The 16,588-nt window shown below is 37.2% G+C and overlaps 1 protein-coding gene across 4 annotated transcripts in view; it reads left to right on the top strand.

The window, feature by feature from the left end:
• CNTN3 (contactin 3) overlaps positions 1-16,588 on the top strand; it is a 346,250-nt gene that overhangs the window by 258,494 nt on the left and 71,168 nt on the right. For all 4 annotated transcript variants that reach the window (XM_009200333.4, XM_017955288.3, XM_017955289.3 and 1 more), the window contains exon 12: positions 15,480-15,607. In XM_009200333.4, the coding sequence (XP_009198597.3) occupies positions 15,480-15,607 (128 nt within the window). The remainder of the gene's footprint in view (positions 1-15,479; positions 15,608-16,588) is intronic.

Consider the following 16,588-nt stretch of genomic DNA (forward strand, 5'->3'; position numbering starts at 1 on the left):
TGGGTAAATAAGCAAGAGTTCTAGAGAGTAGAGAGCAGCTGCCTTCCTGACCTGGCTTCCCCAACCCATACCTCCATTTCTCATATGCTTTCAGCTGGAAAAAGAAAAAGAATGAGGTCCTTTGCCAATAACTCCCATACTCTATGAGAAGATTAAGCTGATTTCAGAGCAAAGATAATCAGGAGATGAGTCAATGAAATCCCAGAGTTTGGGTTAGGGATGGGGCTCATGGTGTGATAAGCACCTCCTCTCTCCAATACCCTACCCTCCACCACCAGCACATACCTACAGATCTTCCCCTATAACCACCAGACAGCTTCCGTTTCTGTGTGGGTATTTGTATCATTATTTACATGAATTATTTATGCCTAATTGGCATGCAGTATACGAATTGCTGTGTGCATTATTCACTGTGTCAGATGAAGTTAAATGTATGTTTTATTTGCTCCTTTAATTTTAGCATATGGAAAGGGCAAAGCATGGAAGTCAGAAAGATGTGGGTCAGATCTTGGCTGTGTCACTTGCCACCTATGGGGTGTTAGACAAGTTACATAATTCCTGAGCCTTGGCTTCCTTACTGGAAAATGAGGCCAGGAATCCTTAAACAGAGTTAGTCAGCCTCGTAGGTGGCATTTGTGTGGCACACGCTCTTAGTGAGGGATGAGTTAAAGAAATTGGTTTCCCTGATAGGCATAGAAACCCAAAGTTTCCTGTGGACAAATTATTTCCAACTTTGTCCCTGCCTCATTTCTCTCACATTCTGGGGGACCCCCCTTTTAAAATCTCAGTGGATTGCAAAGATTGAAACAATGTGTGTAAATTATCTGTTAAAATGACTTCTCTGTAGATGCTCAGAAAAAGGTTTCTGATGCTGTTAATATAACTTTCATGTATTTATCTACTTATGTATTTACTTACTTAATTGTAGGTTCAGAGGGCAAATGTGCAGGTTTTTTACAAGGGCACAGTGTGTAGTGCTGGGGTTTGGGCCTCTATTGAACGCATCACCCAGATATAGTGAACGTGCCCTATGAAAGCATGGTTTTTCAATCCTGGTGTCCCTGCTTTCCTCCCCACTTCTGGAGTTCCCAAGATCTGTTGTTTCCATATTTATGTCGGTGTGTACCCACTGTTTAGCTCCCACTTTATAAGGGCGAACGTGTGGTTTTTGATTTTGCGTTTCTATGTTAATTTACTTACAATAATGGCCTCCATCTGCATCCTTGTGGCTGCAAATGACATGATTTCATTCTGTTTTATGACTGCATAATATTCCATTCTTCATATGTACCGTATTTTCTTTATCCAGTACACTGTTCATGGGCAACTAGGTTGATTCCATGACTTTACTCTTGGGAATAGTGCTGTGATAAACATAGGAGTACAGGTGGTTTTTATTAGAATGATTTATTTTCCATTGGGTAGATACCCAGTAGTGGGATTGCTGAGTTGGATGGTAGTTATGTTGTTAGTTCTTTGAAAATTCTCCATGCCGTTTTCCATAAGAATTGAACTAATTTACATTCCCACTAACGGAATATATGTTCCCTTTTCTGTGTACCCTCGCCAACGTCTGCTATGTCTTGACTTTCTAATATAGCCATTCTGACTGGTGTGAGATGGTATCTCATTGTGGTTTTAATTTGAATTTCTCTGAGAATTAGTGATGTTGAGCATTTTTTCATGTTTGTTTGCTGCTTGTATGTCTTCTTTATTATTTCTTAACTGTTTTCATCATGTTACTCAGATGCCTTAAGAGTAATAAGTCTGAGCTGAAAAGAAAGGTAAGTACAGACCTTTCTTTTTTAGAACAATCAACTGAATTCCACATTATTTAAACCTTCTTAAGTAAATTCCACCCAAATATTATTTTAAACAGATTGCTGACACATGGTCTGTAGAATCATGTCAACTAAATTTTGCAGATAACCCTGCAGTTCTTAGATCCGTATTTCAAATTTGCTCTTTATGGATTATAGAAGTTAAGGCCACCTTAAAATCTATTTTGTCAGTGTTGTGATTTTGATAGGGGAATGTAGGTTAATGAATCTGAATGTGCTGGGGATTTGAATCTACTTCAAGCCAGTTCATTGTTAGAACTGGATAAATAATTCATATCCTTGCTCAATATAAATGTTTTATTTACAGGAAGTAACTACCTATACCGTATTCTTTTGGTCATACAGCATTTCTCACTCAGGCCCAAGAATCCGACATGCATTTAACCATAGACCAGTCTCTGTTCTGTTTCCCTGCTCTCACTTGAAATTCAAAGAAAAAAATATTAACACAATCATAGAAACGCCCGATATCATTACATGGTACTTTTGCATTTTTTCTTTTAATATTTTTAAGATGGGGGAAAAAGGAGCTTTCTCTAGAAGTGAGAATATTGACTGTTTTAACAAAAATCAAGATGCAGTACAAGAGTTCATATATCATTACCTTTTGAATAATACTGAAAAGAAAGGAGAAGAGAAAGAAGCAGAATTTTCCTTGCATTCTGTATTTGTAGTCTTGCAGTTTTCTCTGGCTGGAATATCTTTTCCTCTCAACCTAGAAAACCCTTACGTATCAGTGAAGGTCCAGCTTTATTGTTACTTGCTATGAGAAGCCTTTCTGGAGCTGAATAGGCAAGATAATTGCTCTTTCTTCTGTTTTACCCTTTTGGTTTCTTTATATATTCAGTAGTATCACTTAACACAGTGTATTATGTCTGTTTGTGTAGAAGACCATCTCACCTGTATTCTTGCAAAGCCTTCACCTTATCCCTCTTTGTACCCTCAGCCTCTGCTCTGTACATCTTTGTTCATTTCAACTTCCATTTATTCATCAAATATTTATTGAACATCTTCTGTTCCCATTAACTTTTGCTGCATAACAAATCACTCTAAAACTTTTTTTTTTTTTTTTTTTTTTTTGAGAGACAGGGTCTCACTGTGTCATCCAGACTGGAGTACAATGGCATGCATGATCATAACTCATTGCAGCCTCCAACCCCTGGGCTCACGTGTGTCTCCTGCCTCAGCCTCCAGAGTGACTGGGACTACAGGCATGCGCCACCACACCTTGCTAATTTTATATATATATATATATTTTAGAGATGGGGTCTCAGTGTGTTACCCAGGCTAGTCTTAAACTCCTGGCCCCAAGCAATCCTCCTACTTCTGCCTCCTAAAGTTCTAAGATTACAGGCATGAGCACCATGTGCCCTGCTAAAACATTGTAATGGTGTAAAGCAACAATCATTTTATCATCTCTCAAAGTTTCCATGGGTCAGACATTCCGGCAGAGATTGGTTGACAAGGCAGTATTTGCTCGGTGTGTCTCTTGTGGCTGCAGTGGGATAGGGGCTGGAGACAGCAGCTGGAAGATAGGTGTACATTATACTCTCTCCTCTCATGAAGCTCAAGGCCTCTGCTTGTGGTCTCTCCACATGGGCGAGTATGGGCTTCCTATGCTATCATGACCTCAGCGAGAGTCATAATGCCTACCTAGGGCAGCTAAAGGCATTAAGAGTGAATGTTCAAGCTAGCAAGGTGGAAGCTGAATTGCCTAGGCTCTGAAGACACCATCACTCTCCCTGCATTCCACTGGTGACCAGTGAGTCACAAGCTATCCAAATTCAAAGGGAGAGAAGTTAGACTTTACTTTTTTCCCCCTGATTTTATTAAGGTAAACTTGACAAGTAAAAATTACATATATTTAAGGAGCACGAGGTAATATTTTGATATATGTATACACTGTGAAGTCAGTACCACAATCAAGCTAATTAACATATCATATCTATCACCCCACATAGTTACCATTTGTGTGTGTGTGTGTGTGTGTGTTGAGAATACTTAAGATCAGCACTCTTAGCAATTTCAAGCACATAATACAGTGCAATTAACTATAATTCCCATGCTGTATACTAGAGCTCCAGAGCTTACTCAGTCTGCATAATGGAACCTTTGTCCTTTGACCAGCATTTCTCCATCTCCCCCGTCCTCCAGCTCCAGGGAATCACCATTCTACTTTTTTTTTTTCAACTGTAAAACATTCTACATAAAAGTGAGATCATACAGTATTTTCCTTTCTATGTCTGGTTTACTTCATTTCACATAATGTCCTCTAGGTTCATCCATGTTGTGACAAATAGCAGAATCTCCTTCTTTTGTAAGGCTGAATAATATTCTGTTTACATATGTACCACATTTTCTTTAGTCATCCATCAGTGAGCCTTTTTATGGGAGAGTGGCAAGGATTTAGTGGGGCAAGAGGGTTGAGAAATACTGTGTTCACCTTTTGGAAATGCAATCTGGAACACCTACCACGTGCCCTGCCATGTGTAAGACTCTGAAGATACCACAGTGAATTAAGACGGACATGGTCTCTTCTTCATGGAGCTTGCATAAGGAACAGAAAGAATATAAATAAGTGGAAAAGATAATTTTTTTTTAAGCCATAAAGAAAAAGAAAGTATCATTATGTGGTACATTTCAAGAAAGGCCTTGTGAGGTGGGCTCAGTGGCTTACACCTATAATCCTAGCACTTTGGGAGACCAAGGCAGGAGGATCATTTGAGGCCAGGAGTTCAAGGCCAGCTTGGGCAACAGAGTGACACTCATTTTGCAAAAAGTGTAAAAAATTACCCAGGCATGGTGGTGCACACTGGTAGTTTCAGCTATTTAGGAGGCTGAGGCAGAAGGATGGCTTGAACCCATGAATTGGAGGTTGCAGTGAGCTGTGATCATGCTGCTGTACTCCAACCTGGATGACAGAACGAGATGGAGATTTGATTTAGGGTCACAGTAGTGGAAACTGAGAAAAAAAGACTGTGTATTCTTGAGGTAGATCTGGGTGAATTTGTACTTATGACATAATATTTCCTACATAATGATCACATTTTATGTTTGTTGTACATGAATTATACAGCTCCCAACTTGACCTTTAGACTGTGTCTAAAGGATTAGGAATAATTCTTACTCATACTTGTATTTTCCAAAACACTGACTGCATTTTAAGTACTCCACGAATATTTGTTAAAGTGCATGTCACTCTTTCTTGGACAGCTTCCCATGTCTTAAAAGTACTTATCATTTTCCAATTTAATTTATTGCAACTATTTCTTAGAAATGTAAAACATTGATTTTTTTATAGATTTCTACTTGAGGCTTTCTATTAAAAAATACGGAGTGTGCTATATTTTAGTATGTTCTTCCTCCTCCCTGAAGCCCTTCATGGAAACAGGTGAGTGGATGCATGGATGATTGATGGATGGTTGGATGGATGGATGGATGTCAAATGAGATGTCCAGTGAAGCACCGTTTCCCTTACACTTCTGTGAAAGAGAAATGAAAATGCAGATTGGTAATGATGATTTCTGCCTCCTGTGTTCTGATCCCTGGAGAGGACTTACTCATAATTTATGATCTGTTATACAAAGTCTGTAGAGTTGTTACACTGAGGTGAATTTCTCTGCCTCTCTCAGAACAATTCATTCTTTACTTTGACCCATTTTCCACTTAGTGATCTTATTTGTGTATTTTACAATTGTGTCTTAATGCAGATTTCATTGCTAGAGTAGTATTTATGGGAAGATGAGAGTATCTGAACCTTTTTGAGTCTGAAATTCTAAAAAATATATATAATTGAGGTGGAATATATAAATATCCTGTTTTGGAAAAGAAGAGATTATTTTCTAACCTTTTACATTCAAATACTAAAAAAAGAAACACCTTTAGCTTAAAGATTATTTTAAACACATTTTTTCCTAGTATTTATGAATTTACTTGAGAAAACAATAGTATTTCAAAGTTGAGTAGAATCTTGTTTTTTTAGTTTAGATAATTTTATAAACTTATACTTTATTGAATTTTTTATTTCTTTATTACTCTAGCCTACTTTTAATAACTTTATATCTTCTGATCTATTTCATTTATTTATATCATGTCATATTTCACAAAGAATTTGAGACAGTTTATCAAGTAATACACAAAGTGAACGCTGAGGAGAAAAAATATGCCAGTGTTCCAGTTGCCTAGAATGTAAGTTTCTTAAGAACAGCATAAATCCTCACCGGGGAATCTTTACTGCTTATGACAGAGCCAGGTCTGTGTTGTAAATTTAATAAATATTTGTGGAATGAATGTATGAAGTTAGTTTACAAAATATATACCAACTTAGTTGAGATCCACAATTTTCGCTGAGAGCTTTGTGGTAACAAATGAACAGAGAAAAATACTGTTAATTAACAATCCACAGCATCTGTAAGATGAAATAAAACCATTTGATAAGGAGATACACAACTCTTCCTGGCCAAGAAATGTTATGTGTGTGTGTCCAAATCCAGTGGATGCCCACAGAGAGAACACTGAGTAATGCAGTACTTATACTCCTCGTACTTAAAGTAAAATACAATCAATTTTAAAAGTTAATTCTTTTACTGTTCACAACTTAAGGGTAACTTTGAATATTAACACTCAAGACTCTTGAGGAATACATAGGCCACATTTCTTTTAGCTGACTTTCCATGAATATTATTTCTCACCATATGTCATTATTTCTCACGTATGTTTGTAGATGTTTGGAGTAGATGTTATTTCAAGGTTATGCTCAGGATCAAGAACCTGAGACACAGAGAAGGTGCTGCAGTGCAAATGAAGAGTCAGATACTTAAATGAGTCCATTGAACTAGCACTAAAGTTTTGTTACCTTATGAAAGGTGTGTTGGCCCACCAGAACCTGCACTTGACTAGTTGGTGATAAACTGTCTGTTTGGAGGAGGGACAAGAATGTTCAGGTTGTCAGGACTGAGATGTTACTGGGAAAGCAAATTGAAGCCCTCTCTATTGCATGAACAAATGTGTGACTCAAGACCCAGGTTCTTCAGCAACATTATCGTTTTGTTGTACTGCTAATTTGTAAGGAACCCATCATCAAATGTACACAGTCATCATAAAAGGAAACGTCAATGAAGCACTTCTAGAAAGGCTAGCACTGAAGCCGCTAAGACAAAGAGGTTGCAACCCTACTTCTGTGTCATTGGATGAATCGAATTGCTAGCAGAGGTTCTTAACCTGAGGCCATGTATCTTAGATGATCTGATCTCCTCCTCAGTTGTGTGAAAACTGTTATTGTTTTGTTTTGTTTTGTTTTTGTGTATGTGTATACATATGTTCTATAGAGAGGTTTCCCAGATTTTCAAGTACTCAAAGAACCATGTGTCCTAGAAAGGTTAAAAACACTGTGTAATGGCCGGGTGCGGTGGCTCACGCCTGTAATCCCAGCACTTTGGGAGGCCGAGGCGGGCGATCACGAGGTCAGGAGATCGACCTCACACAGTGAAACCCCGTCCGTACTAAAAATACAAAAAAGATTAGGCGGGTGCGGTGTCGGGCTCCTGTAGTCCCAGCTACTCAGGAGACTGAGGCAGGAGAATGGCGTGAACCCAGGAGGCGGAGCTTGAGGTGAGCCAAGATTGCACCACTGCACTCTAGCCTGGGGGACAGAGCGAGACTCCGTCTCAAAAAAAAAAAAAAAACCACTGTGTAAGGTTGTAAATGAACCACTTAAATATTGATGGATATTAATAAAAGCGGATGACTTTGGAATTGGGATAAAAGGGCAAAACTATTATATCTTGCAAGAACTCAACAGCAGGGCAGGGTGTTAGTTGGACCACTCTTGATCTGTGATAAAACCTTGTCCTCTCTACATAGAAGATTATTTCTGAACTCTGCATATTTGTTGAGACAACAAATATTTATCGAAAAAAACTACTATGTACAAAGCACCAACATTTCATAATTTGTATCCTTTAAGGGTTTGTGAACTCTAGCTGAGAATTAAGGATATTACAAACAGTTATTAGCTAAGATCCACAACCTAACTTAAGAATGTATAGGAAACTGGCTCCAGAAATCTTAGCAGCAAGCATTGTACCATCATGTTGGGGCAAGTGCTGGGCTGAGTGAACTAATGATTATTTTTGTCTTTTTGTTGTAAATCAGAGTCTGAAGAGGGAGAGTCTAGTGGACATAGCTTAGAACATTTTCTCTCAAAGTGCAGTCCCTATATCAGCAGCACCAGTATCACCTGACAATGTGTTAAAAATGCAAATCCTTATGCCCCATCCCAGACCTAATCTGATGGTGGGCCCGCTAGATAACTGGTACACAGTAAAGTTTGAAAAATACTGACTTATATGTCTAGCCCATGGCTAGGACAGGACAAAGCACCATGATTCATAGCCCTACCAAGACTGCATTCAATAGGGGCAGAGAATTCCTCGAGGAAAATCAATGTTAGTTGCCAAAGAATGAGGAATCCATTCTGGACAGCCAAATAATATTCAGCACCCTCTACATACCTTGAGATGATGAAATTCCCCTTATGCACAAAATGCAGGTATCTTGCACTTTGACATTAGTGTGGAATGACTTCCATTCCAGGACTTCTAAGTCTCTAAGTAGAAGGACAATCATTAGAGGAACATTTGGATCTTTCTGTAATGACTCCCCAGAGAAAGTGTCTGTCTCCTAAATTTCTGTAGAAGACCCTGACACTCTAGCTCAACTTTTCCCCTTATTTCTCTATGGTGTTTGCTGCACATAGAGAGTGGATGTATTTTGCTGTTCTCTTTACCATGCAATAATGGTGCTTGCCCTTACGGGGAGGGCCTGAGGTTGTCTGCCTGTGCCTGGAAGGTTAAGCCTGCCTAATTCTGGAGTGAAATAGGTTAAGCTTGCCTAATTCTGGAGTGAAATATCAGGAAACCATTGTTGCTCATCTAAGCAGTTTTGTATCAGCTTTATCTGTAGTACAACTAATAAAGCCGACATTTTTATTTTCCCTGATTAGACTCATATCTCTCTCTCTGAGGTGTAGAAGAATAGTGCCAAGTATGAGGGGCCTTTGAACCTTAATAGTTATCCCCTTTGAAATTTTCTTTTAATACATAAGACATCAAATAATCATTTGTCTCATTTGTCTGTTTTCCTTTGTTTGTGTTATTACTTCGTGCATCTGAGTATTTCTAATTTTTCCAAAGACTCCTTTGAATAAGAATGCAAATGTTTCAGATGGGAGTATTGCCCGGGCCTTATGAATTACTTAGATGATAGTTGTATATAATCATTTAGACTGGAAATCCCCTTATAGGGGTTTTTTTCTTCTATAGGTTTGAGTCCATTTTAGTAGGAAAAACTATTCAGTCATTGTCATAAAAGTGATTTTAGCTCTAAATATACTTGTCATGTTAATATGCATTTAGAAACATTTTGTTTGTTTGTTTTTGTTTTTGAGATGGAGTCTGGCTCTGTCGCCCAGGCTGGAGTGCAGTGGCCAGATCTCAGCTCACTGCAAGCTCCTCCTCCCGGGTTTATGCCATTCTTCTGCCTCAGCCTCCCGAGTAGCTGGGACTACAGGCGCCCGTCACCTCGCCTGGCTAGTTTTTTGTATTTTTTTTAGTAGAGACGGGGTTTCACCGTGTTAGCCAGGATGGTCTCGATCTCCTGACCTCGTGATCCGCCCGTCTCGGCCTCCCAAAGTGCTGGGATTACAGGCTTGAGCCACTGCGCCCGGCCAGAAACATTTTATAAAAGTGAAAATGTTCCTTTATTATTGACTTTCCACTTTTGAATATGTGGACCTGTTAAATGATATGAATTCATTATCTTTCTCTAGGTTCTAGAGTGGAGCCAAGGTTCATCTTCTCTAGGTGTCTGTTCCATAGAATGTGTGTGTTCAACAAAATCACAGAGCTGCTTGTTATTAGCCTGGTACTTACTCAAAGTTAGGATAATTAACTGCTGATCTCCTCTGTTCTGCTACTCCTTTCCTCGGAAATTTCCTAACCAATAAATCACTAGACTAACACTGTTGAATTTATAACACGAAAGCCCAAAATAGGATAGGTAGAAGAATAAAAACGCTAATACTATTTTCCTAAATACTGTTTGCAGGTTATCTTTGAACTCAAGGGGGAGTAGTTATTTCACCAATAATGTGGGGGTGAGAGCAGTTGTAAATGAGAACATACACAGTTGTAAATGAGAACATATACTATATGCTCTTTTTCTCTCATGTTTATTTTCTCATACATTTCCATCAATGTATATTTGCTTTTCTTAACTGTCATTATTTATCCTGTAATATATGCATTGTGAGTACTTTTGTCTTACATCTAATTGTAAGCTTCCATCTCTTAGAATATGTACTCAGAAAGTACCATATAAAATAGCCTTGTTATTTTCTACACAGCAGTTTAATCATTACGATCTCATGTGATCGCATCTCCACTGAGATATGCTTCCTGAGAAAATGTAGAATTGCAGTGTGTTTGTTAAAATTCAAGTTGAATAAATTACCGTAATGATCAGAAGAATATAGGCAGGGAAAAACAATATTTTCAGAAATCCTCCTTTGACTTCCATAATACTTCATACTTTTTCCATTCTAAAACACACTGCATTATTATGGATGCTTAAATGTCATCATAAAGTACAGGTCAATGTTGCCTAGACAACAGTATACTTTGTGAATAAACAAGGTTTTTTAACAGTCATAAATTTAATGCCATCACTGAATTACAGCATGAGCCATTAGAGCAGCTTAAAGCAATTACATTTACTTATCCCAAGCTAACCATAGATTGCACAAAGTTAAATGAAATAATTAACCTCCTACTACAAAAGGAAGGACCAATAAAAAGGTACACATAAAGGTATATTATTAAAACTGATCAAGGAGTTAAAATGCCGCAGTGATTTAAATTGCACATTTCCCTAAGCAAACTGGAGTACTGCATTCCTGAGTGTTAATTTCATAAATTGTTACTTAACATTTTGTGCCAAGACAAGAGTCACTCTTCGTTATCTACATTTTCAGCTCCACCCATTTGCAGATAAACCTGTTCTTAGAAAACTTAGAAGGCAATTTCGTTTATAGTAAAGTGGTATAAAATTTTCACTTTGAATCTCTGTAGGGAAGCATGGGTTATTGAAGGTTTTCTGTTGAGAAACAATTACTCCATTCATTTACTGAATATTGTTTATTTTTATGCTGTGTGAATGCCCTGTGGGCCTCTTAGAACTTACTGGAAGAACCAATTTAGGAAGAAAATATCCAATTAGTTCAAATTTTTACGATATACACAGAGTTTGCATTCTTTGAGAGTCCATATGTTTGCTTTGAAGTCTGTCTGTGATTCTAAAGGTGTTGGTTTTGCCTTTGAAACATTATCATTTCAACATGGGCATGATTTGCTTGACTTGAAGTTTGCTTGATGAAAGTTACTAAACCTAATACACAAGGATTTCTAGTTCTTCCTCTGTTCCTAGCACTTCTGTATTTGTAGTGGAAAGTTAGCTGTTAAACTAATTCATTGCGTAGTAGAAGATAGCTGAAATTACCTACCTCTGTTTTGTAGTTTCCAAATCAGAAACTATCAATTTAAGTTCAATAATGTTCAGTTAACAAGAAGCATTTTTACTTTGTTTTAAGGCTTACTAATCATAGAAGTGGTAGATCCCCAACTTCTTGAAGCTTCCCATTCTGTCTCTAACCTATAATTTAGGGCAGATTAATTTGCTTTATTATTTAAATATCTTCCCAACCTTTTGATGTAATCTGCTAGCTTCTGGTCTTTGCATATTAAAATTCTCCATCACATCTGCATTTTCTTTTTGATAACAATGATAGGTAAAATTTATTGAGCAACACTACAGATCAAGTATCATTCTCTTTGGGTGTCATGGCCCCAAAATTTTACTGATGGGATTAGCAATCAGATGGGTTGGGAGCATGAGTCTTGATCATGCTCTCTCTTTCCTCCAAGACTTCTCTGACAGTTTCCTCTCTCACTCTTTTTTCCATCCCATTATCTTCAGTCTCTCGCTGTCTATTGACTTATTCTCTAACAAGTGCAAGCATATTCTCAACTCTCTTATGCTGGGAAAGGCATTTCTAAATTCTCTTTATTCAGTCTTCTATTGCCTTATCTTTTTTGCTACATATATGTAAACAGTGTGTCTACATATGTGTACATAGTATTTCCTTGGTATCCACCAGAGCCCCATGGATACTCAAGCCCCTTACAGGAAATAGCTTGGCATTTGCATACAACCTATGCATATCTTCCCATATACTTTAAATAGTCTTAATACCTACTACTATGTAAGTGCTGTATAAACAGTTGTTATACTGTATTTTTCTGTCATTTGTACTTTTTTATTGCTGTATTGTTATCTGTTTATTTTCAAATATATTCTGTCTCTGGTTGATTGAATCTACCAAATCTGCAGATGCAGAACCCACAGATATGGAGGGCTACCTATATATATATGTATGTATATATATATGTGTGTGTGTGTGTGTGTTTATATATATATCCAATTAGTTCACACATATGTGTGTGTGTGTTTGTATTAGTCTGCACACTTTCTGAATCTATTTCCTTATTATTTATAAGGTGTCAGTGCCTTACAACCCAGCTTCACTAACCCGAACTCCTCTACAGTGACTCTCTAACAGCATACCATCATTTATTCATTCAACAAGTTGTATTTTTGAATGTCTACTCTGTGCTAGGCACTTTTCAGGGGTCTACAAATTTAGTGATGAGTGAGCTAGATATTGTCCTTGCCTCCGGAGAGCACACAGTCTACTGGAAGAGAAAAATATTAGTCAAATAAGCACACAAATATATAGTTGGACACTTGATGGGTGTTATGAAGAAAGCACAGATGATGTTTTGATCAAAGACAGGAAAACCGAATCCAACTCATGGTTTCAGGAAAGTAAGTGATGTCTGAAGGATGAACACAGGTCAACCAGAGGGAGGAAATAGTTTTTGTGAAGACCTTGAGACAAAAAGAAGCATAAAAGCCATTAAAAGAAGGCTTGTGTGATCGGAGAAAAGCAAGCAAGGGAAAGAATTCATGAAGCCATATGAAGTTAGAGAGAAGCAGAGGTCCTGATGTGAGGATATGGTTCAGGCTTAGGATATAGTCTGTATCTCCCAGGCAATGTGACACCAAAGAGTGGGTTCTAAGCAAGGTTTGCCTGGACAGGTGGAGGGAGGAGGGCAGGATCACGTGATCAGATTGACATGTCTTTAAGTTTTTTCTGCAGGTTCCTTAAAACTTCCAGTCTTTATATCCTAAATTTTCATTTATTTTAACTTCTCTGCAGGGTTTCTTCTTTAAGTTATTATTACATACTCATTGGGAAAATCTTTGTTGTCAGATAGGCTAAGATATAAAGAGATTTTTTTAAAGTTATTTGATTATCTCTTCCAGTAAAGTTATGGGAGGCATTTCACACCCAACAAAATGCATTACGACCCTCAGGTTCCCGTGAGGAGAATCAGATATGTCCCTTTTTGTTTTGTTTTTAGTTCCTAGGAAAGCTCTTGGAATTTTTGACCTTTCTCTGTAGTTCCTCAGGTTAGCATGCAGTGCCATGGGTCCCTGGTGAGCTTTCTAGATCATTGCCTCCAAACCTTTTTATTTTAAATATACTTTAACACAGTTTAAAAAAAATCATATGCACAACAAACTGTAATAGATAGCTCTACCCAGGATCATGAACCTGTGTGCTAGCTCTAATTCCACCATGATTTTCTCACTGAAGAAAGTGTAACCAGGATGAAAGTGAAAGTGAATAATAGACTATGAAGGAATGTATACATAAAGTGTTAAGTGTCAGTCTCCTGTAGTCTACTGGAGGACGAAAATATTATGGATATATATACATATACACATGTAGATATACACACACATGCATATATAAATAAAATAGAAAATCTATATCTTGTACATTTTTTATACAGAAACTCTTGTAGTAACATTTTTGAGACACACCTAAAATTTTGCAATAAACATTTTTACAGATTGAGATCCTTCATTCTAGTCTACTGTCCTCAGTATTTTTCCTATTTACTCAACTGAATGGCCCAGAATTTGGAGGCATTTAGTTACCACAGTTTGCATATATGATGCCATACTGATACTGGGGTTGCAAATATTTTTAAGAAGTTTACCATCCATTTTCACTCATCTATCAAAAATAGGAGCCATAAAAGATAAAGACACTCAAGTGTTAAATGCATTATGTGGATAGTAATTATTTTAGGAATTCAAAGAAAGGGAATATAATTATGAGGAGACAAATTAGGGCAATAAAGATACAGTGATCAGACTAATGACAGGTTAATCCCATCTCACTCTTTTTTTTAATTCAAATGACACCACTTCTAAGAGATTTTTCTAATGCACCCTATCCTAGAAACCCTTCCTCCTAAAGTAATTACTCTCTATTGTATCACCCTCTCTATCTCCTTCTGAGTACTTCTCAAAAATCAGAACTTCTTATTTTTACTTATTTAATTATTTGTTTTTGATATGGTTCGACTGTGTCCCCACCCAAATCTCATCTTAAATTGTAGCTTCCATAATTCCCACATGTTGTGGGAGGGACCTGGTGGGAGATAATTTAATCTTGGGGGCGGTTTCTCCCATACTGTTCTTGTGGTAGTGAATAAGTCTCATGATAAGGAGAACCCCTTTCCCTTGGTTCTCATTTCCTCTTTGCCTGCCACCATGTAAGACGTGGCTTTCAACTTTTACCATGATTGTGAGGCCTCCCCAGCCACATGGAACTGTGAGTCTATTAAGTCTCCTTTTCATTATAAATTACGCAGTCTCAGGTATATCTTTAGCAACAACATGAAAACAGACTAATACAGTTGTCTATGCTACTCACTGGAATATTATCTCCATGAAGGTGAAGACTTTTTGTCTTGCACACCCCATAATCCCAGGTTGTCTTATAGTGCCAACTGTATGTAAAGCACTCAGTTATATTTCCTTAATTAATTAGTCAGACGCCAAAGCTTTAAGTACTCTAAGTGTATACTCAGAAACTCTAAGGTAAGGTTTATTGGATTTGCCCAGGCTCTTTTCACTAGCTCACAGGGGACCACCCAAATGTTCTTCTGGAAAATTTGGGTTTTTATTGGGGCAATGTGACTCTCTCAGTTCATAGTAAAAGATGTGCAGCTTCTCGTTTCTCATATACTGTTTCAAATTTAAGGGAAATAGTGTTCTGCCTACTTTATATTTCTTTTAAATTGATTAAACTAACTCCATGAATAATCTACCACAACATATATTAATATTTTTGGAAAAAAATTTCATACTTATATGATACGTGCATCTTCTCAATTTAGGTGTAATAAGTAATGCTGAGCAAAACTATTGAACAAAGTTCAAACTGGTGGAGGGTCTTTTGTCATCCAATGCTGTGTGTGTATTTATGTATGTGAGTGAGGAGTCAATTTTCTTTTAGTTTTTTGTATTCCCAAAAAGCTAAGGACTGGTCGATCATGCCTTAAAAATATTAGCTTAAGGCAACACGTTCTGTAAAAATATATATATTCATTTGGAAAAAAAATGGCTATTATACATTTTTTATCTTATTTGTCTTTTCTTTAGAATTTCTCTATTAAAAGACGGAGGACTCAAAATAGCCAATGTGACTAAAGCTGATGCTGGAACTTATACCTGCATGGCAGAAAACCAGTTTGGGAAAGCAAACGGCACAACACATTTGGTTGTTACAGGTAGGTCCATTTCTTAAATATTGCTTTACGTACGGATTCACTATAAGATATATTATTATGATGAAATTAACTATGTTTTTCACAATGTTCAGTACACTATGAAGGTAGAACCTGTATTTGCACTTATGTTATTTTTAACAGGTGAAAGTCAAGGGAACAATATTTCCTTAGCACAGCACAACGTGCACCAGGGAACACATTACTTACTGTGCTGGGATGATTGACAACAAGAGTTACAAATAGCATATGTCAATGATCTCATTCTATTTTATTTTTAAATAAAATTCTATTATTTAAAATAGGTCTTCAGGTCTCTTGGATACACTTTGTCTTTTTCATTATAGTTGATTTCTTTCTGGAGATGTTCAAGTCCATTAAATAACAGGATATAAATAAGAATTGCTTAAAGTTGTGGATATATTTTGTTCATTTATCCATTCATGAAAAAATTGGAGCACCTACTCTGCCAGTTGCTTGGGCTGTATCCTTGAGCACATTATCTCTAATACTGTCCTCATGAATCTTACCTTCTATAAAAGGAGAAAGAAAATAACAGTAGGAATAAAAAAGAAGAAAACTATTAGAAGGCAAAAATTGTAAACAAGAAAGAGGCACATGGTGGCAGAGGTAAGTTAGAGCATTAGCAACAGGTTGATCAGAATAAACCTCACTGAGAAGGAGATATTTGGAAAAAGATTTCATGGAGTTGAATGTGTCAATTAACAGATTTCTAAGTGATAATTATGCAAGCAGTTTGTAGACCTTCTGAGGAATTTATTTCAGTTGGATTGAAAAGTGGAGTGACTGCAAGGTTTTGAGCAGAGAGGTTCATGATGTGAAATACCTTTTGATACATTAGCAGGAGGGTTATGAGGACCTTGGTGAGGACAGGGGAGTTGGGAAGACCAAAGCCTGGCTAGACTGAGTTAAAGAGGGAATTGACTAGCATAATTGTAAACAGTATGCGTAAATGACTCTTTT

The sequence above is a fragment of the Papio anubis genome, chromosome 2 (assembly GCF_008728515.1).
Source record: "Papio anubis isolate 15944 chromosome 2, Panubis1.0, whole genome shotgun sequence".
In the NCBI taxonomy this organism is placed as follows: Eukaryota; Metazoa; Chordata; class Mammalia; order Primates; family Cercopithecidae; genus Papio; species Papio anubis.